The 21736-nt window shown below is 44.9% G+C and overlaps 1 protein-coding gene across 1 annotated transcript in view; it reads left to right on the top strand.

The window, feature by feature from the left end:
• Positions 1-1158: 1158 nt before the first annotated feature.
• The window catches only part of GNA12 (G protein subunit alpha 12), a 40864-nt gene continuing 20286 nt past the window's right edge, over positions 1159-21736 (top strand). Inside the window, exons 1-2 of the mRNA XM_063414003.1 lie at positions 1159-1672; positions 13218-13433. Coding sequence (XP_063270073.1) covers positions 1352-1672; positions 13218-13433 — 537 coding nt within the window. The 5' untranslated portion in view covers positions 1159-1351. The remainder of the gene's footprint in view (positions 1673-13217; positions 13434-21736) is intronic.

Raw genomic sequence — 21736 nt, 5'->3', positions numbered from 1 at the left:
AGGATAAGTAATCTGAAATTTAAACGGGAATAGATGTTTACGGCATAAATAATTGGAAGCACAGACAGAAGTAATGCAGAAAGGACAAATAATCTCATAGAACTGAGGACATGTGCCTGTCTTTTATGATTTCACTCTGCAGCCAGAAGGTCTGGGATCCCAGCCACTGCTCGGTGATCACACACCAGCTGCTTCCCAAAATGTTTTTTTCCCCAGTACCTAATCACGAGACTGAGGGGGATTTCCTTTCAAACGTGTACTTTGATACTTTAATCCCGATCACAGCCGATGTCCCGCGGGTTCACCCTGGGTGTTGGACTCTGGATGCCGCAGGAGAGGCTGGATCCACTCGGGATCAGCTCCTGGGGGCAGCCGCTCTGTGGAGACAAATCCCTGCACAGTTCAACCTGGCAGAGCAAGGATCTACGGATGCTGCAGTGCTATGGACGCGTGTTCTCGGCTGACGTCAGCGATTACACGTTTCTTTACGTCACTGCCTGCGCTGGCCGCCGGGAGGCTCTGGTGAGGACACACCGCCCTGGGTTGTGACGCACACGGTGTTACCAACACCGCCCTGGGTTGTGACGCACACGGTGTTACCAACACCGCCGCCGGCACCGCCGGCCCGGGGCCCGCGGGGAGCCCGGGCCCCGCCGCCGCGGCTCCCTGACGTCATCCCGGACACGCCGTGACGTCACGCCAACAACACGCGGCACGGAGTGACGTCACGTCCCGCGGCGCTCCCGCCTCCTCATTACGCCTCTCAGGCCCCGCCCCCGGCATCGAGGCCACGCCCTCTCGCTGCTGATTGGTGCTCGCGCCTGCCCCCGCCCCCCGCCCGGCACTGCCCGCCCCGCCTTGCCCTGAGCGGCGTCGCCCGCTTGCCCCCGCCCCGCGTGCCGGCTCCTCCAATTGCAGAACGGACGCGTTGAGCGACAGCGCTACCGCCCAATGAGGGCGGCGCGGGCCCCTCCCCGCGCGGGCGGCGGCGCTGGCTGTGCGAGGGGCCGGGGCCGCGTGTCCCCCGCCCCGCCGCGGCACCGCCGCGACCCCGCGCCAGCGCTCCGGGCGCCTCCCGCCGCCCCCGGCCCGCGCAGCCCCCGCGGAGCGGCCGCGCCCCCTCCCCGGGCAGGGCCCGCGGGCCGCGCCCCGCCGCCCCCACCCCTCCCCCGGCCGGCCGCTCCCTCCCTCCGCCGAGCCGGAGCGAGGAATGGGCGGTCCCGGCCCGTAGCCCCCGGCTGCGGCTGCTCCTCCTCCCGGTCTCAGCGTCTCGGCGGCCTCCGCCCGATGCTGGCGGAGAGCGGGGTCTCGGCGGCGGCGTTGTGAGCGCTCCGGCCGGGCCGCCGCCGCCATGTCCGGCGTGGTGCGCACCCTGAGCCGCTGCCTGCTGCCGGCCGAGGCCGCGGGCCGCGCCGGGGAGCAGCCGCGGAGGGACGGCAAGGAGCGGAGCCGCGATGCCGAGCGGGAGGCGCGGCGGCGCAGCCGGGAGATCGACGCGATGCTGGCCCGGGAGCGGCGCGCCGTGCGCCGCCTCGTCAAGATCCTGCTGCTGGGCGCCGGCGAGAGCGGCAAGTCCACCTTCCTCAAGCAGATGCGGATCATCCACGGCCGCGAGTTCGACCAGAAGGCGCTGCTGGAGTTCCGGGCCACCATCTACGAGAACATCCTCAAGGTGAGGGGCGGCGGAGGGGGGGGTGGAGGCCGGCACATCCCGCAGCGCCGGGAGCCGGGGCCGGGCCCGGAGTCGCCGTCGGAACAGGATGGGAGAGCCCGGCCGGGGCGGCGGCCGCGGCCCCGCCTGCCCCGCGCGGCCCTCGGTGCCCCGGGAAGGGCTCTCGGTGCAGGTGCTCGGGAGCGCGGGGAGCTCTGTGCTCCGGGGGCCGGCGCTACCCGGCCGAAGGCTGCCGTGAAAAAGGCTCAGAGGAAATTTCCCTGCAGAGGGGATTGAGAAGAGCTTTGTGGAAACGCAGAGGAAAGAGGATATAGGTGTGGCCTGCCTTCTGGAAAGAACATTGTGAGAGCATCCTCAAAGTCGGAATTGAGAAACTTCAGGAGTTGAAGAAGTGAGGAGGAATTTCTCTGCTTTTGCAAAGTATCCCCGGTCTGTGCCCTCGGGATGGGACAAGCAAGGGTTCCCCGTACAGATGTTGTGGCTGCGAGTGGTTGTTACTTGGTGCATCTTTAGGAACTGGGGAGCAGAGCTGGGCAGTGTGGGGTGTTACCAAACCTGCAGCTGAAAGGAAACAACTTGGGTTCGGTGCCTTTGCAGGAAAGTTTTATTTCAGTGTGTGTAAGGCTTTATAGTGCTGGCAGTATGTTTCTCTGTTGACTGGAGACTATAAAAGCTGCTGGTAGAGCCTTTGGTTTACAGACAAATATTTCCCTAACTAGGGAAAACCAACCTTGACAAATACTGTTCCTTTCAGGGATGGAAGCGTTGATGCCCTGTGCAGGTAGAAGTGATCACATTCCAGAAAATACCTGAAGATACATAAAAATCCCACTCAGGAGAGTTTCTCTCTTCATCTTCATAATCTTTCCCTGAAATAATTGCTGCTTTCCTGCCTATATTTTTCTGTAGGACCGTCTCCATTCTTTTGTGGGCATGGATTTGTGAGGCTCTGTGACATTTCATAGAAAGTTAAAGGAAAGGGAACTGTGCAAGTTAAAGATAACGAGTTACTTTTGAGCTTCCAGATTTGTGTTTAAATAGAAGCTTTATGTGCACTTAATAAGTGCACGCATACAATGACTCTTGTTTTTAAGAATGCTGCTATTCTATAAAGGGCTTTCACTTCTGTTAATGAACAGGAAAATTGTTGTCTAATTTTCTTTTCCTTTTTTTTTGTCCATTTTCAGGCTGGAGCCCATTAACTGCAAGAAAGTTGAAATTCAGAAGCTTCTCTCTGATTAGAGTTATGTGAGCTAAGACAGTGTTATGATTTTTTAAATCTATATGCATAGAAATAAGGAGTCTTATTTTAGCTCTTAATGCTTATTTTGTGGTCCTGTCAGTGATTTATTTTTTTACTGCTACTAATTTCAAGTAGTAGCAGAAGCTTTTAGGGAAGCAGTTTGTGAGAATGGAAAAATCTGAGACTCCTTCCTCTTGAAGTTGTCTAAGCAGTTATGGTAAAATGATGTAATATTTCATGTATACAGAAGGTGTAGAGCTTTCAGCAGCAGAACTCGGTGTGCTTTGGAAAGGAAAGTGTCTCAGTCTTCTAGCAGGGGAGGCAGAGTCACACACTTGAAACACTTCTTTGCTGGATGGCTCTGGGTAAATCTGCAGTAGATTTAACTCAAAGCAGAACCCTGCTCTTCGAGAGAGCAGTCAGGTGTTCTGATAGTTAACAGCACTTCTTGCACTATGTCATTGAACATTTTAAACTCTGCTAATCCTGAAAATAAAATTTGGAAGTAGCTTTAAAGTGGGTTAATAGGATTCAGCAGATTGGTTGCCCTTTTGGCCTGGCACGTGGTGATTTGGGAGTGTTAAGGTTAGGTTAGGGTTCCGTGTCAGACTCTAATATCCCTTGCATCCCCAGATAACACAGGTGGCTCTTGCATACAGGAATACAATTTATACTCTCCCCACAAGTGTTTGGGGAATGGATTGGGAACAGTCACTATGGAAAAAGTAGGCAGGAGGAGGAGGAACAAACAAAGAGAACCAGAAGAGTTTTCTGGTGGGGAAGGCAGTAGATGTTTTGTTTGCATTTTTGCTCATCGGAGAGAAACCTGATAACACCTTGATATTCTGCCATAATCATCAGGAAGAAATCAAATATCAACACAGAATAACAGCTCTCAAAACAGAGTGATTGTCAGTGCTTTTGTTTTAGGGTAATTGTATAATACTCTCTTGCATTAAACTTTGTGGATAAACATCCAGTGTTTAAAGTAAACTTATTTAGCTTCTTTGACAATATAAATTGTCAAGTGCACGTGATGGCTGTTCTTTCTATAACAGAGTGTTTAGACTACAGGTTCTTTTCACTTTTTCAGGAAGTTCAGTGATCACCCACTAAGATTTAATGAAGCCAAGATCACCGTGTGTTTACCCGACAATAAAAGATCTCAGATGAGGTTTTAGTACTGTATGTGGACAGTGTGAAGTGGAAATGACCCTGTCAAATAGCATTTCAATCTGTGTGACATTGGCAAGTACAGCTGCAGCAACCTTAGCCCGTTTTTCCACACAGTCCTCAGCGTGGTCAGACAATGGTCCTGCTAAGCTTCTACAGCACTGAGATCTGAGTTAGAAATGCAGTGTAAATCTCTGGGATTAAATGGTCAATTTTCATTTTCCAGCCATGACTAAACTTCCCTCTGAAGGAGGAGCATTCCTGCTCTCGTAACAGCGCTGGATATTTCTGAAATGCTGATTGCAGGAGTGTTTAGGCAACTGCACAGCTTATGTAGAATGAAGAAACTGCTTCAGAGAACACAATGTGAAACCTCTTTGAAAATAACACTGCTAAGCATGAATTGACATTAGTGTCAGCTTCCACTTTGAGTTTTCACCTTCTTGCTTTTCTGATATCTTCCTAATGCTGAGTTCTTTGCTTACCCTGTTCTCTCTGGTTCTCATCTCCCATTTTGGGGAAACCCTAGTCAGAAACAAAATGCTGAAGCAAAATAAACCCATGATACAGAATTTACTTTTCCATTTAGTACAGGTGATGGTTCAGGGCCTGGCTAGCTTTTTCTGGCATTTGTGGGATGGTATTCAAATACAGGAGTTTTGCTTTGGTTTAAGGTAAATAGTCATCGGTTAACTCGGGTTTTGCTTGTTAATCGAGGCTAAGTTTCAAAGTAACTTTTTGGAACTTTTTGATGACTGAAGTGAAAAGCAGTAGTGTTAATGTTCTGGTATGAGTACACAGGCTTCAGGACTCCAGCACACCCACCTGGAAAAGGAAAGTGCACAGGACAGGGCTGTCTGGCTGCTGGGGCCCGAATTTTAAGGTGACTCCTGGCCTCGGAAAACTTTCATGTACCTTAAGTTTCAAATCTAAGCAATGTGTGGTGGTATTACAGAATATTTTGATGCTTTTTAACTGTAGCTACAGGAATCTTTTGATACCTTCCATCCAAAACAGATGGGTTGGCCTTGCTACTCTATTTGCTTCCTTTGATAAAAGTTAAAGTGCTCAGACACTCAACGAGTCACAACTCTGATGTTCCTTGTCTAAATGTTTTTTTGTTTCAAGTATGTGAATATCATGCTGCTTAAAAAAACCCAGTTTAGTTGCATAAGAAAATAATTACAGCAATCTACAAGCGCCAGAGTGGTACTTGCACCAGCTTGTTTAGGAGATTTTGATCTGAAGAGAGAAAAATTCAGCTTTTAAAAGCCTTGAAGTATAATCTGTTGAGCTCTTTGGGTAATGTTATTTTTCCTGTTGAGAATGGCAAGACCAGCTCAAGGTTTCAGTACATCCATGAGTGTTTTCTTGTTGTTTGTGGCCTGAAGTATAATGATTGACTAAGGAATTGAAGAGCCTGGAATTGCAGAGGGAAGGACTACACAGGAAATTGTGTGTAATTTCATTTGTGAGCTCTGAGTGGGGATAAAACAAGGAAAGATTCTGAACATGTAAAATCTTAGAGGAGCAGTCCTTTGGGACTTTTGAGTGCAGCTGCAGTACACGAGGGGATACCTGAGAGCATTTTTCCCTGATAGCAGCAATATGAGTGACAGTAAAGCGAAATAAGTGCCTTGTGCTGAAAGCAGCTTTAAGAACTTTACACTTCTGCAATTAATACTAAACCTGGACTGTTGCTGGGACTCTGTGTACCTTGAATGTACCTAAATTGTATTTATGGTGGCTGAAGTAAGTTAGTTGTACCTTCTGTCATCAACAAACAAACCACGAAATCTCTTTTGCAACTTTCAAGTTTCAGCCGGGTACAGATACAAACTCTGGGATGTGGAAACAGATTAATCCTCAGTTTGTTTGGGAGCTACGCTTGCAATTGACCGAATTTATACTCATTTATAATGTAAGCATATTTCTGCCTGTGCCCTACAGACTCAGGGCAAATACATCAGCTAAACCCCAGTTACTCTTTGAATTGTCTTGACTCCACACTTCCCGAGGCTTACATGCAAATGAGTTTGGAAAGCCATTAGGAGGTGATGATGGTCACACTCCATCTGTTGCTTCAGAGCTGGGATCCGGCTGTTTGAGTAGTTGGTCTCAGGACAGTGTCAAACTCCTTTCTGCTAGAACAGCTTCTTTACAGAGGAACGACAAGGAGAGTATAGGAACTGCGGTTAATTAGAATATTTTCCTTTAAATTTAATATAGAAGTGCTAAAGTTCTGTATTAGAACAGTTTTTTAATTCTGATTATCTTTGCTCTGAGCTTATTTTATTAAGAAAAATAATATTCGCTGGTTTCTGTAGAAAAGACAAAAAACCCTTATGAGTCTTGTTGATCTTATTGTTCCAGGTTCATTTCATCAATGGATCTCTTACTGACTTCCAGCTGATGTATTTTCTATGTCTTAAATGTAAATTCCATCAGCTCTGGTGCTCCCTTTGCATTTGGGATGTCTCTTGGTTGGGCTGGGAGACAGCAATCTCTTCATCATGGCAGATGCTGGAAGAGGAGTAATGGTCACTAGTAAATGATAAATATTCATAGTTCCAAAGTGGAGCTCACAGTGCTCTTGTGATGCAGTCATTAGTATTGCAGAACATGACTTAGTCCCTGGAGACTGCAGGCACATACTTTGATGTCTTCCAGACAAAAGTTTAGTCACTGGAGTGACTAAATTTGGGAGCTTACATTATATTCACTCGGTTAACTATACATGTAGTTTTTTAATTAGCTTGGAAACAGTATCGGCAAAAAAAAAATTAGCAAATTGTCCTGTTAAAAATGTTTTCAGGAAAACTTTGGAGCAAGCTCTAGTTTACATTGTCTAAACAATAAGTTCAATGCAAACTCCAACAAGGAAAAAGCTGAAAGGAATTGGAGGTTGCAGAGTTTCCAGATGAGTTTCCACCACTTGCCTGAGATTTTTCAGCGTGGTGAGGGTCAGGAGCTGGCACTGCAAACCCTGTCTGCAGTGTGCTGGGTGCTGAATCCGTGAGGGCAGCGTGGCAGGGACACGTGTGGAGCTGCAGGTGCTGTGTCCCCTGTACTGAGAGCGTGAGCTGATACTGGTGGGATGCTCCCAGCCAGGGAGAAAGCTGCTAACACCAGTCTGCCAGCATTAACTGGGAGCTTTTTGTGAGCTCCTGCACCGCTCGTCATCTCTGAGGTCATCATCTCTCTACCCTGTGCCGAGTTACAAGGAAAGTTTGCAGGGAGTATTTTCCTCCTGCTGCATTTATCGTCATTTTGCTGGGTTCAGTCTGAGACAAGGACTCTTTTCAGAGTTTCCAGACGAGCAGACATCACTGCTGCTCCCAATCCAGAGACTCGGTGGCTAATCCAAATGTTTTTTAATATTTGTGTTCCTGTGGACTAGGTAAATGACACTTCCCCTTTGTTCCCAGTTTTTATTTGTGTGCTGGGCTGGAAGGTAGGTCATCTTTGCTGTTTACCCTGCTCTCACCTGGGTGGCACTGGAATATGTGAGTGGTGGAAGGACATGCAGAACTGGGGAGCCTTTTCGTTGTCTAACTGGGCCAACTGGTGCTTGCGTGTGTCTCGCCTCACAGCAAACTAATACAGCCGGTGGAAATCAGTTTCCAGATGAATGGCCAGGTGTTTTGGTGGTGTTTGCTCACTGGATTGTGGGCTCAGGCAAATGACAAACCTACCAAACCCCAGGAAAGATGCCCCTTTGGATGGTACCATGGTTTGACTGTTCTGTAACGTGAAACCTTATCCTGAATGACATTGGGTTCCCTACTGCTGCTTGGCTCTAATGCTCCAAGGACACAGATCAAAGAAAAACTCTGTTAATGCTTTTGTGATAGTGTGCTGTAAAAATCTGATCGTCTTGCTGTCACTCTGTTTGTAGTAGGTCACTTTCTCTGAGGCGTTCAGACAGCAATTTACAAACGGTGCATATGATTATATTTGCTAACACTAGCAACTTTATTTTTAAAAATTGCGCAGCTGGACCCGTGTTCCTATGGCTGCATCACCCTGTCCTGTTCCTTTGGCTCCAGGGAGCATCCCCGGGCTGAGGTGGGAGCAATCCTGGTGGCAGCAGCTCTGATTTAGCCTGGTCTCTGTGAGATGAGATCCCCAGCCTTGTGCCAGTTCCTTGTCAACAGCAGCGAGGAAAAACACGCGGTAGGAAACGCATTTGAAATCTCCCTGTGCCTGCGGTGTTCCTGTTGGGTTGCAGCTGTAGGAGAAGACAGCAGTGCCTGTTGGCTTTGACCTGGAGTCCCCAGGGAGACTCAGCAGTGATCAGCACTTCTCTCAGGTCCAGAACTGATACCTAGATACCGGCGTTGCTGTGAGGTTAAACAGTGTATTAATGGTAAAAGTGTAAAAAGTAGATGCTGTAGTATTTAATGTGTAACAGTTACTCTGTTGTCTGTGATCTCACACCCAGTAGTAGTTCCCTGAAATTTTTTTGAGCAAATGCACTGTAGGAGACTCTTCTATTTGTATACAAACTCTGAGCAGGTTTGCAAGTTCTCTCCAGACACTGAATCAGGTTTTTTGATCACTTGACTGGTGGTGTGTGCATGGAAGAACCTGGCCTTGCCTATGAGCAAGTGCTCCCCAAACCTGTTGTGCCAATTTTATGTTTGGTGCTTGACTGAGGAGTGTTCACTTGGCCTCTGAGTTGGTCCATCTGGTGAAAGGTGTGAGGATAATGAATCCTTCAAGTACTGGAGCACATGAATAATTTAAAAAGTGAGTGTTGTGTTTTATGTAGCAGTGTAACTACAGATGTAAGTTAAATCACGCTGCTCTTTAAATACTGCAACACTTCTTGTCCTGTATTGGCAAACATCTCTGGCTTCGAGTGACATTAGCTCATGATAACCTTTCTAACAATTCCCACAAATTCATTTAATTATCATTTCAAAATACAAGAGAATCTGGATTTTTTTAAAAGCTCAGATGCTTTCAAAAGTAAAGGAGAAAAAAAAGTATTTGAGCCAGTCCTAGTAATGAGCATTTGTGTAAATGCCTATAAAACCTTCCTGCTGGTGAGTAGCAGACGTGCTCCAAACAGCTGTGCTGTGTCAGGCTGAGGAGCTCAGCCTTTGTCTGGGACATGAAAAAACAACCCACAACCAAAACGGGTATAGCACGAGGCAGTGCAGTCCTTTGGTGAGCTCCTCCAGCCACTGGCAGCCTTTGGTTTCGGAAACTTCCTGAGCCAGGATTTGCATCTGGAATGTAATCGAATAGTCCTCTCTGGACTCTGCTTCCATCTATTCTTCTTCGTGGCTTTTGGAGGCCATTTCTGCTTTTGGCCAGCATCCTGTGTAAATGCATTTGGCTGGCCGGGGCTGTGTAGGTTTTGAGTTTGAACTGTTTGATAACTCATATTTGTCTAGCAAGGGGAAGGAGAAAAATAGTCTTTGTCTGTTCCCTTTCTGCAAGTGGTTTGTAATTTCTGTAGATTTCTCGTGTGTTACACCTTAGTTGTCTTTTTTTTCAAATGGATTTCTAGACTTGGCGTTTTCTTCTGTCTAAGATCTGGTGCTCCATGAGGTAGATCTGATTCTTTTCATGTTTTGTGAATGCCAGAGATTTATGCAGTGACTTGAATGTATTAAAAATTACTAGGGAATGAATGGAACAGAGAATTTCCTATTTTTTCCTCCCTAGCTGGTGCTTCCACTGTGCTGCTAATTTTCTATTTTCTAATGCCTGACACTATCCTTATCTGTGAATTTTAATTCTTTCCATCTGTGCTTATTCTGGGTCCTGCTTTAACTGCAGTACAAAAGCTTTAAATCAGTTAAGTGTTCAGAAGTTTATTTCCTATCTAAAGTTGTTCCTTCATTTTTTGCCATAGTCCAAATTTGGAAACAGAATGGTAATTGATAATGTTCAGTCTTGTGAATGAAAGAGTGAATTGACATTTTCTACAGTAGCAGAAAATCAGAAAAACTGTCAGGAAAGGGGTAGGAAAAGTGCCTTGCTTGTATTTCCAGTAAGAGAAAACCTTTCCTATGGTAACTTGCTCTGCAGATTAATGAGGCAAGGATTATCAAATGCTCAGTGAGATTGCAAAATACAGTGTTACCAGTAAGTCTGAGATGCGAGAATAGCAGTACACAGGATCTAAATTTAGTGATTTCTGTTTCTCCTCATCTTTCTGACATCTGTTTGTAGCATTTGTGGAACTGTTTTGTGGAGATGGAGAAACATTAAGTTTAGATTCACTTCACTGGGGGTTCTGCTGAGTCACACTTGAGCTGCTAAGAGCTGGGAGGAAGAAACATGGACTGTTTTGCTCATTATGTGAAGCTTTTATTCCTGATGTGTTTTAGAGACACATCTTGAAGCAGATATGTTCTGAAAGTTTTGAGAGGTGCTGTTTCTGTGGGTGTGCACAGGACAGCATTCCTGCTAGCCTCTATTTTATTTTCTTCATGCAGTGTGTTTCTGTCTGTCAGTGCTGATGCTGGTGTCCCCCTGCTCAATCACTTTGTCCCACATCAGGCTCTTCATGTGATGTGGTGGCAACATCTCTGTCTCTGGAACAGTCACAGGAAGGTGCTGATGCCTCGTGCTCCCCGTGGGTGACCTTACAATAGTTAATGCACTCCCACATTATATTTATGATTCTCTACTGATTGTTACTTCTTCTCATAAAGTAGAGAACGTATCTCCACAATACCATGAGAAGACTAAAATCAAATATATTTGCCAACTGGGTCTGTGGGACCTAAGTTTAGTTCCCTCTCCTGCCTCAGGGAGGGTCAAACCTGCATTTCCAATGAGCAGCAGCCAGCAGATAAGTGACTATTCTGGGACTGGAACAGTCTCTACGCCCTTGATTGAAACTGTTCTGTGGTTTTCTCCACACAAATAATGAAACTTTCCCTAACAACAAAGAGTCTCTGGAGAACCTCCATGTCTCCAGTAGGGGCAGGGAAAGTCAGGACAGCAGTTTGGGGAAATGCACTTGGACTGGGCTCCCAGTGCTTTTATCCAAGCAGGAATGGCGCAGAGCTGGGGCTGAGCAGCCAGGGGAGATCCTGCAGGGCCCAGGCAGGAGAAAGGTCAGAGCTGTGTGGGCTGGGAGCTCTGTGCAGGGCCCAGGGCAGCCAGGGCAGGTGGTGACCCACGGGGAGGTGGTGACCCACGGGGAGGTGGTGACCCACGGGGAGGTGGTGACCCACGGGGAGGTGGTGACCCACGGGGAGATGGTGACCCACGGGGAGGTGGTGACCCACGGGGAGATGGTGACCCATGGGGAGATGGTCCCACTGTCCCACACTCAGTGCTGATTAACCACTTCATCCACAGCAATTCTCACTGAGCAGAGACAAACCTGGCATGGAACACCTCAAAATAACCGTGTCCTGCTGGTCTCAGTCACCACAGTCCTCTGGAAGAATCTCCCAACTCCTTGACTGGGCATAGTGGGAGCTGACCCTGCCTTTCAGTTGCAGCCAGGATGGGGGTGTGTGCAAGGGATGGTTTGCAAAAGTGTCTGAAGCTGTGAGATGTCATGGAGGCATCTGCAATTCAGAGACACAGCCTTATAAGTGGGGTTTTAATGCTTCTGTTTGTTAGTGCCTTTCAAATAACCATCGAAAGACTTCTGTTAATAAAGGAATAAACTCTGCAGCTAGGAATGAGAGTTGGCTTTTGGTCTGTATGACAGAGTTACTAAATAGTTATGTCTGGAATTTAGAGCAGCAGTTGGTAAATATATTTGATTTTAGTCTTCTCATGGTATTGTGGAGATACATTCTCTACTTTATGAGAAGAAGTAACAATCAGTAGAGAATCATAAATATTTACATTTTGGGGAAGCTGCTCTTCAGGAGCAGTGTTGGATAGTGACAACCACGACACTTTGCTTGGAGTTCCTATTCTGTGACACTCCACTAAGCTGCTTCTCACTTCCCTCTCTAACCTTGGTTGCTGTTGGGAAGTTACTGTTTTTGTGGGGTCCTGCTAAAGGACTGGAGGGCAGAAAGGTTCAAGTGTTAATAAAACATACATGCAGTCCTGATAGCTTAAAGTATGGAAAAAAAGAGATCAGTGCTGTAATGTGGAGGTTTATGTGAGTAGCTGTGGCAACAGAACTTCACTTTCGGAGATTTTTTTATTTCATTTATTTTCATATCTCCAGAACCAAAGATCAACATAATGAGAAAAGTAATCCAGTGTAACCCACAGATTCTACTTGTGAATTCGATGGTACTTGAGATGCTGAGTCACCACTAGCAGATCTATCCATTACTAAAATGGAGCTCACTATTGAGAAATAAATATTGGCCATTGGAAGCTATTTACTGCAGGTGAAGTTAGAGTCAAGACTGAAGTTTCAAATTTCTTTAACCTCATGTGTTTGGCTTGTTGCCATGAATATGAAATTAGGTTTCCATTAAAACTGCAAAATGTGAAAAGAACCAGCTCAGTAATCCTGAATTGAATTTGAGAACTAGATCAATTCGCTTCCAGATTTCTTTTCCAGTATTAGAGTAGCAGAACTTACCTGTCACACATTGCTTAGCAAATGTGTGCCAAGTTCAAAAAGTGAGCTGGTTCTGAGGGAAAACTGGATCTGCTTTCCTGAGCCTGGTAGCTTGGAATCTATGCAATGTCTTCAGTCCTGTAATGTTCTTCTGATCTCCCTAATGCTTGAGAAAGCAGGGATGTCCTATTTGGTGTCAGAAACCCAAGTGCAAAGCAAAAGATGGAAGAATATGGTTTCAGGCATGGGGTTACTTTTAAAAGCACAGCTGTGATGATCACACATTAGTTCCCAGACACTTTTCTTAATTCCCAGACACTTTTCATACTCTCACTGATGTTTACTTTCATTATCTGTTGGTAGCACTGCTTGTTGCCATTAGCTGTTGCCGCTAATACTTTCTCCACCTGGGGAAATATTTTGTGGCTAAGTTGCTTACAGAAGCAGGCTCTATCTTATTTCTGTTGGACATGTTGCAATAAACAACATTTGTGATTCTCTCCTGAATTCAGTCTCCCCAGAACAGTGTCAAAAAAATAATCTTCAGGTACCTTCAAGTCCTTGTTCTTTTACACTTTAATCATTTTATCACTGACTTCCTTGTCTGAATCATCCTTTAGGGCTGCAGGGTTCTGGTTGACGCACGGGACAAGCTGGGGATCCCTTGGCAGTACACGGAGAACGAGAAGCACGGGATGTTCCTGATGGCCTTTGAGAACAAAGCTGGGATGCCCATCGAGCCTGCCACCTTCCAGCTCTACGTGCCTGCCCTGGGTGCCCTCTGGAGGGATTCGGGGATCAAGGAAGCCTTCAGCCGTCGCAGCGAGTACCAGCTGGTGAGTACAGCCGTGTCCACGTGGGAGAAAAGCACTGCTGTATAAATAAATCTCCCTTCAGCTGAAACACAGCTTGCTACGTGCAAGATGCAGCCACCCTGTTAGCTGTTTGTAGGAGTGCTGTAAATCTGAGCACTTGAGCAGCAGAAACGAGCGGTAATTGGAGCCAAACTTGAAAAACTGCATGGCAGTAAGAGGGAGTGGAAAAGCGCACATGACTGGATAAACTGGAAGAGCAAGAGGAACCAAAAAAGGCAGGAATTGGTTGAACTAAAAATATTTTAGCAGCTCAGTAGGTCTGTTCATAGTAGGTCACTGATGAAGGCACACTTAATTTGTAACTTTCCAGTCCTGCCAGCTTGCACTGTATTGATACTGGCAAACTCTTCCTGCATGCAGCTCTTTTGAAGTGAATGCAACACCCATTCCGGCTGCTGCTCCCTGGCTGTTTCTTTTCATCCTGACGGCTGCAAGTGAACCTTGGATAAGCAACTGAAAGATGACAGTGAGCGTAAAAATGTGCTCTCTTCCTGCTTTCTTGTTGTTAGGTCTTCATGCTCTTGTGCCAAAATAGCTGCACTTCTGGTGTGGGGTGTTTCTGACAGCTGTTCATAATCCACTCCTTTTTCTTCTATGTACAAATGGAGAGGATATTTTTTTCCCCCTCTCCTTTTCTCCTTTTCTTCCTTGTTCTGTGGACCAAGGTACTGATCCAGACAACCTGGTACCACAATTGCTATGTTCTCATTGTTTAATTAGAGGGGTTAAAGGACAGAAACATGGCTTTGTATAGTCTCCTTCAGATTCTTTTTACAAAGGAAGTCGATACAGCTGAAAGAGAACTAGAGAAATTGCATAGTGAAATTCTGATTGTTCCTCCTGCTGCTTCTCTGTGTGGGTTCTCTAGTGTCTGACACTGTAGTTAAACTCATGCTGCAGCCCTTAGGTACTCATCTGTCTCCACTAATAAGATGCCTGTTTGAGTCTTGTTGCATATCTTTGAAATCTGTCTCTGAAGTATCATGAGACTGCCAGCTAGGTAAAGAATAAATGAAATGGTGAAGTAAAGCTGTCACAGGATGATTGGATAAACCTCACTTCCTCAGGCTAAAAATGAAACAATTTCCATGTTACAGCACTGGGGGTGGGGGGAAGGATGTGCAGGGGGAGGGAGGATGGATTAATTGTTCTATTATTCCTAGCATCTGTAGACACAGGCTTTGCTGTTCCAAGCACTGTTCAAATGTGGAATAAAAAGATGGTTCGTGCCACGGAGAACTTGAATTTGCCATGAAACAACTGCTAAGAGAGTCCAGTATAGTAAGCAGTAGTTGCATCAGCAGCCTGTTGAGACTGTTTGTTTGTTTTTTTCCCTGGGAAATGCTATGGTCAAGCGTGGATTTTGTTTGTAGAGGGAGATTCAGATGGGGATCATGTGGGAGGTTCATTCCTGGTCTGGTTTGCAATAAAGTAGTATCAAACTGAGGGGAAAAAAGTCCCATTGGTTGAATAAATAGCATTCCAAAAGTAGTAGGCCTACCTCTGCATTCCCTGGCTTAGAGGATTAAACAGGAAATACCAAAAAAATAAAAAAGCCCCACAGAAACAAAGCAGAGAGGCATGCAAGTGATCATTTGATATGCTGTCATCCTCAACATTGTTACAGTTCCTCGGTGCATCCTTTTGGGTGCCCTTGGTGTAACCTGTGTGATGTTACTGGGGCACCTGGAGCTGCAGGCACCAGGGCTGTTACCCTGTCAAAACTGCAGCCACGTGTGTCACAAAAACTCTGACTCCATCCCAGTCCTGCCCCTGTGGCACTGACAAAATGAAAATCTGGGTGCTGGTGTTTTATTGTGCAGGCTGCGTCACCAGGGGATTAGAAAGTGCCTTGTTTGGCACTAGAAAAAAGCATAAAAGGGTTTTTAATGTAGTACATTGGGCTCAAGGATACAAATGCTGCCTCTGGGTTAAACAAATTATTAACACCTTAATGCTTTGATCAAGTTTTCATATTTCATGTTTCTAAGTTCAGCAGAAATCTGATTCCCTGAGTATATGGGAATAAGCAGCTGTACAATTCCTTTAAAAAATTTAACACTACATAACATTTTAAAGAAGGAGGTGGTTTAAGGAGATGCCTAATCTGTAATTGCATATGATATGTATAAACCCATACCTTCATTTAGTTTAAACCCTTGCTGGATATAGACTTGTGTAAATAAATAGAAGCCAGATATAGTGGACTCTGAGAAAATAAATCTTTTCTGAACTGATTTTAACTCAGGCTAAAGAAAACCTCTGCATCAGCACTCTCTTTCTTCCCCAGTATAAACGAGCTATTAAATGGAATATGCTTGGTTTAAACTGAATTTATTATCTTTAAAATAGTTCTTAAATCATCACCAAAATTTTTGGAGCTTTACATTAGTGTGATCTCTCTGAATGTGCCTTTACACTGTTTGAAAAAACAACCCCACTCAGCACTGGCATTTCCTTCACCCTCACCTTGCAGTCAGCTGAACACCAGCTTTTAAAATCATCATTGTTATTTTGGCTTCAAGCCTGTAGGATTACTGGTCTGCTCTTGAAGGCTCTGTGTCTCCAGGAAGTTGTGTGACTGTTTAAAAGTAAAACACTTTGGTTGTTTGACTAGAACTGAAAATTGCAGAGTGCAGGTGCCTTGCAATGGTCTGCAGTGCCCAGCTCAGTGTCTGACTCAGCAGTAACAAACTTGCTGAAAGAAATGGGCCCTGACCATAACCCTGTGCAGCCAAAGCTGCTCCTCTGGCACCGCAGAGCTGCCTCTGGGCACTGCAGTGTTTTCTGCTTCATACTCACTGCCTACAAGTGCTGGTTGTAAATCCCTGTCTGGCTCTTTGAGCGTTTCAGAAGTGAGTGGGTGGATTCTACAATAGCAGACTGGGTTTTTTTTGCTTTTGTCTTCCCAGCCTTTCTTAAAGCAGACGAATCCATTTTGCTTTCTTTTCACAAACATCAGCCTCTCTCTCTTCCCCTGCCCCAGCCAGTCCCCACCGACCCAAGTTCCTCTGTTCCTTGTATGGCAGCCAAGTAGTTTGGGGACAAAAGCTTCATTGTATGTTGGCTTCCATTGTCACGTCTGTCCTCGTTTTTTAACTACTGGAAGAGGAATTCCTTTGTAATCAGAATGGGATTCTTCTCCCTTCTCCCCTGCCCTCATTACCCCCCAGCCCGTTTTCTGGCTGTGTGAGAGAGGAATACATCGGGCACCAATCCCCGAAAGTCCTGGGGCGATTGTTCTTTGGAGAGTGCCCGTGGTGGTTTGGGCAGGGGGCTGGAAATCCCCCGGTACCAGCAGGGGGAGACAAATCCCACTGGGATGGATCCTGGAGAAAGGGGATTTGGGGTTTCCAGCAGGATTTACCTGCAAGGGCAGGAGCTTCTCCAGTCTGAGCCCCATGGCAGGTGCTTGGGTGTGTTTGGGAGTTTGGGGACGTGTGTCTGCAGGCTCTTTTTACCCATCAGTGACATCTCCGTGGCTGTAGACCATGGGGACCAAGGCCAAGACAGGAACTGCTTTGGTCATGTAGTTTCTGTTTCCTTTTGTGGTTAGGGTTTTTTTGTTGTTGTTTTTTCCATCCTTTCAGGTCTCTACTGTGAGAATGTGAGAAGCCATTCACTTCTTCTTTAATGTGTCCAGAACCAAAAGTCTGACACGAGGTTAGATACTCTTTTGACTTCTTGCAGCTTGGCATGCTTGATGTCATTGTGGGTAAAGATGGGACAACTATGGCTTGTCAGGGGAAAAAAATTATAATTTTGTCACGTGCAGAACAGATGGATAGTGATGAGAAGATCTGCCAAGGCCATCATGTGGCTTTATCAGCTCTTAGAGCAAAATTGACATTGTTTATATAGAGAATATGTTCATGATCCACCACTAGAATATCAATTGAAATTGTCATTATGGATGTATTAATATTATTGATGTTCCCTGCGCTGTTAAAAGACTTTCTGGTGTTTTAATAGCTCTTTTTAAAAGAAGAAATAAATGTCAGCATTAATGGGAAGTTGTGGTTCCTGTGAGGGAAGTAAGACTCTTGCAAATATAGACAAAAACCTTAGTACTGTGTCCATAGCTATTTTTAGATGTGTGCACAGGGAATTGTATGGAACGCTTCCATTAATACTTCAAATACTGAGAGCCTCTGAAGCCTTGGATGTGGGAATACTCTGGAAAATGTTTTAAAGAGCCTTTCTTTTCTATTCATTCACCATTCTCTGGGTGAGAGGTGAGGGGGAACTGGGAGATACTTGCAATAGGACATGGGTCACTCCCCTGAGAATTAACAATGGGGTTTGTTGATTTTCCTTTAAACAGACCCTGGAATTGGTTAAATTCTGCCTGCCAGGGCAGGCAGTGTGCTGGAACACTGCAGAGGGAACAGCCTGCTCCTTGGGGTAGGAGAACTTGGTTGCTGAGTTCTCCCCATGCAAGGAGCTGATGGTTTCAGAGCCTCACAGGCAGTCAGCTCTGTGTTCTGCCCAGTGTGCAGGGGAGGCACCAGTTACTCACACTAATTCTTGGTTCAGAGTGGACAGACTGTGGCTTAAATGTCTTTATTTTTGTACAGAAATGCTCAGTACAGCAGTGATATAATCAGGAGTTGGGCTGTGCATCCGCCCCTGAGGCACTGGGAGATTTTGTGGCAGCATTTGGCTGAAGCCAAATGAATTGAGAGATGGGGCAGCAGAAAACTGACTTTTTGAGAAGTAGGTGACTTTTGAAGTGATATATTCAATGAAATCTAAAGCAATGGGCTGTATTATGTCAGAATTCTTCAGTGCACTTTAAGAGCGATTTCCTGAATCCTGAAGTATGAAGTTTCTAACTGATTATTTCTCTTTAGGATGCAATGGCAGAGTAGAGCCAGCCCTAAAAGCATGTTTTTAGGCAATTTGCTCTTTCAGCACATATGGCAGAGCCCTGAAATGCAGGAATTCTTGTGCCTGGCATTGCTGTAAAACACTTTGCACTTGAGGAAATACCGAGTGTCAAATCCAGCCCAGCTTATACAATTGGCTGGAACACAAAAATGAGCTCTTCTTTGCAAACTACTGTTTGAATATGAGCTTACACAAGAGACTCTCAATGTTGCCTGTTCTGCAAGGATGATTTTTTTTTTTTCCCAGAGCTGTGAAACTCTCATATTTCATCAGTGAAATCCATTGAGGCTTGACCAGTGCTGGTGAGATGTACAAAGGCAATAACCACACTGCTCAAAGTGCCAGCCTGGGAAATCTTGTTACCATTTAATGCATGTAATTGGGACTAGGCAGCAACTCTGACAAAATATTTTTGAGCTCTGCATGGGTATTTCCTAGCTTGCAGAACTCCTGTGAAACTAAATTATTTCTGGGAAGTTACGTGGTTTTTTTGTTTTCTTTTCTAGATCTGGATGGGACATACCACTCTAACCCACAAAATTTTTTACAAAACAAGGGATTGACAGTAGAGCTTCAAAGCAGAAACTCATGTTTGCTGTTGCTGAGCTTTAATTTTTTGTATTTGCACACTATTAGTGCTGGAAGTCAAGTACATCTGTATCTAAAAATATTATTTATTTCTTTTTGAAGCTTATTGTGAAGCTGTGGGTGGTAAATTGTCTGAATAACAGCTAGGACATGTAAGGAATGATAATGCAGTATTTTATATATATAACACAATAGTAGTCAATTATAATCTAGTTTTGTTATGTTAGAATTCTGAAAGAGTGGCATTACCTAGCACAGGATGTCACAGTCACCCAAAAGACGACAGAGTTGCTCTGGACTCGTATGGAAGGGAGAGTTATGAAGATGTTTCTTAATTAAATATCTGAGCAAGCTTTGGGGCCAGTGTCATGGCAATTAAGTGCCAGGGATCCAGGTTTAAGTTCTTAGTTCTAGTTCTGTTTGCAGTCCCAAGACCTGCAAAGGTTCTGCTCAGGTTTTGGGGTCTGGCTGAGCTCTGTGCAGCAGCAGAAGTTAATTGCTTGTTTAGGTGTAACACTGCAGAGCTGGAGGCTGCTCTGCAGCAGGAAGGATTAGCAGCTGCACTCCCTGGCTTCTAACCCTGTCTCTGTGACCAAATAGGAAAATTTTTTTCAGAGCAAGGTCTCAAGTAAGAACCCTCAAACCGAAGTGGCATTTTGTTAAAAGAGGTGAAAGTTAGTGAGCTGTAGTTTAGGTTTTATTAAAAATTGAGAGATAGCAAAGCAAAATGCAACTGGAAACTTTAACACAAAATTCAGTGGGTACTGGCTAAGGCTGTTGAGTTTGTCAAATTTCATCTGCAGAAGTTCAATCCTCAGTCTTATATTTGCAACAGTCTAAAAATAAATGTTTAAATGAGATCTGTTAATGGGCCTGCTGCCACCAGAGAGCTCCTGGAGCACTGGGGGGTTTGGCTGTGCCAGTCAGGGATTCAGGAGGCAGAGTGGGAGATGTTGGCTGTCACCCACACCAAGGAGTTCTGCACTTGGTTCTCTCAGCTTTGCTTTAAGTGCCATTGAGCAAGAAGTGAGAAGAACTTGCATTTAAAGTAGGCTGGATTCACAACCATTTAGGAAATCACTGCAAATCGTTTTGAATTCTAGTAAAATCTGCTCTTGCAAAATCTTTCCTCAGGTGACAAGAGCTGTTCTCTGAGGCAGAACCAACCTAAGAAAGCTGTGATGGGTAAAACAGTTATTAGCCATTCTTAAATACTTTCTGCTGTTGGAGAGAAATAAGAGGAACCAGAAAGGTCATGAATTATGACTTTTTTAAAACAGTGCAAGTGGAAAAGTCTTGGAGAACAGCAATTTGTGATTGTACCTACCTACCAAGAATTGAGTGCTGAATGCTCTGTGGAAAAACAGGATTCTTGCCATGAATTTCCCCTGACCTTAGGTTATGACAAAGTGCAACAGCTGGGTGAAATGTAGCCTGCATGGAATTGGGAGGATAAGTTGGAAAGTAATGAGCAGATCATACATAATAAATAAGTGAATAACAAGAAATTGATATGCCTACCATATGGGAGCTGAGATGGATCTGAATAAAAAGAGCTGTGCTGCTGGCTCTCCTGCTATTCTGTGTAGTGACTTCCCAGCACTCAGCAACTTTTTTTAAAATTTTTACATTATTTAAAGATCAAAAACTTTGGGTAAAATCACCTCCAAAGTCTGTAAGATGTGCAGTCAATGCACTTCCTCAATGCTTTGTTCTCTGTGGGTACCAAAAGGCTGAAATTCAGACTTAGTGTGGACCTACCTTTAACTCACAGATTCTTGAAGGCAGATTAAAAAGTCTGATCTATGTAAGGCTTCCTGCAGGAGCTTTTTGCTACTGGCCCTTGGAAGCCAATACATCTTGACAGTGTTTTTGGTGTGGTTAAGACAAATGAGAGAAACAACTTCATATTTGCAGCTCCTATGGTGAAAATTCATTGCAAGCTTTGTTTCCCTCTTGCCTAATGATTGCCATTTTTCTGACTGAAATTTTTTTTTCCTTATGTGTATTTTACTAAGTACAGACTTTTTTTTTGTCTTTACCTCTTAGTAATTGAGCTGCTTGGAGAACTATCTGAGTGTCCCAAAAGGTTTTTTATTCACCCTTACCTCTGTGTGTGTATGGAAGTGGTTATTGTTTGCTGTCTTACCTTCAACAACAGCACTGAAACACTAAATCTAATGTTCTTAGGCTGGAAAAGTCCTTTTGGCTCCCAACTCTTGAGAATAAATGCCACCTTGGTTCTCTAAAGAAGCTTTAATTTTATTATGCATAAAATAATTAGAAAAAATACTCAGTACGTTTGTCTTTGCAGAGCTGTTGTCCTAAGCCCTAATTAGTGCTACTCTAAATCTTGCAGGACTGTATTGAATATGAGGATTTGTTCAGAGCAAGTACAGCTGTAATTAATCTTTGCATTCCCATCAAGAAATGCTGGCACATGCTGTGAGAAACAAGGAAGGAAACTTTCAGTTCAGGCTGTCTGAGCCAGTACCCAACTGCAGCTACAAACCACTGGAGTAATCTCTTTATCCCTCTCTAGTGTGCAGGAAAGGGCTGGGCAGAGACAAATCCAGCCCAGTGAGCAGCCTTCAGCTTTGATTGTGCTGTTTAATTTCATACTCAGAAAGTTTCTAATGGGCCTCAATCATTCAGGAGACTTCAAAATTGGCGATTATTATCACCTTAGAGATTCCCAGTAATGAAAATGTATTCCAGAAATAGGAGCAGTTAGGCACATTTAAAGGTGCACCCTTTGAATGACAGAGGGAGTCTCTAATGAAGAG

The sequence above is a fragment of the Prinia subflava genome, chromosome 17 (assembly GCF_021018805.1).
Source record: "Prinia subflava isolate CZ2003 ecotype Zambia chromosome 17, Cam_Psub_1.2, whole genome shotgun sequence".
Taxonomy (NCBI): Eukaryota; Metazoa; Chordata; class Aves; order Passeriformes; family Cisticolidae; genus Prinia; species Prinia subflava.
The sequence above is the reverse complement of the archived record's forward strand: the minus strand, read 5'-3'. Positions and strand labels throughout refer to the sequence as shown.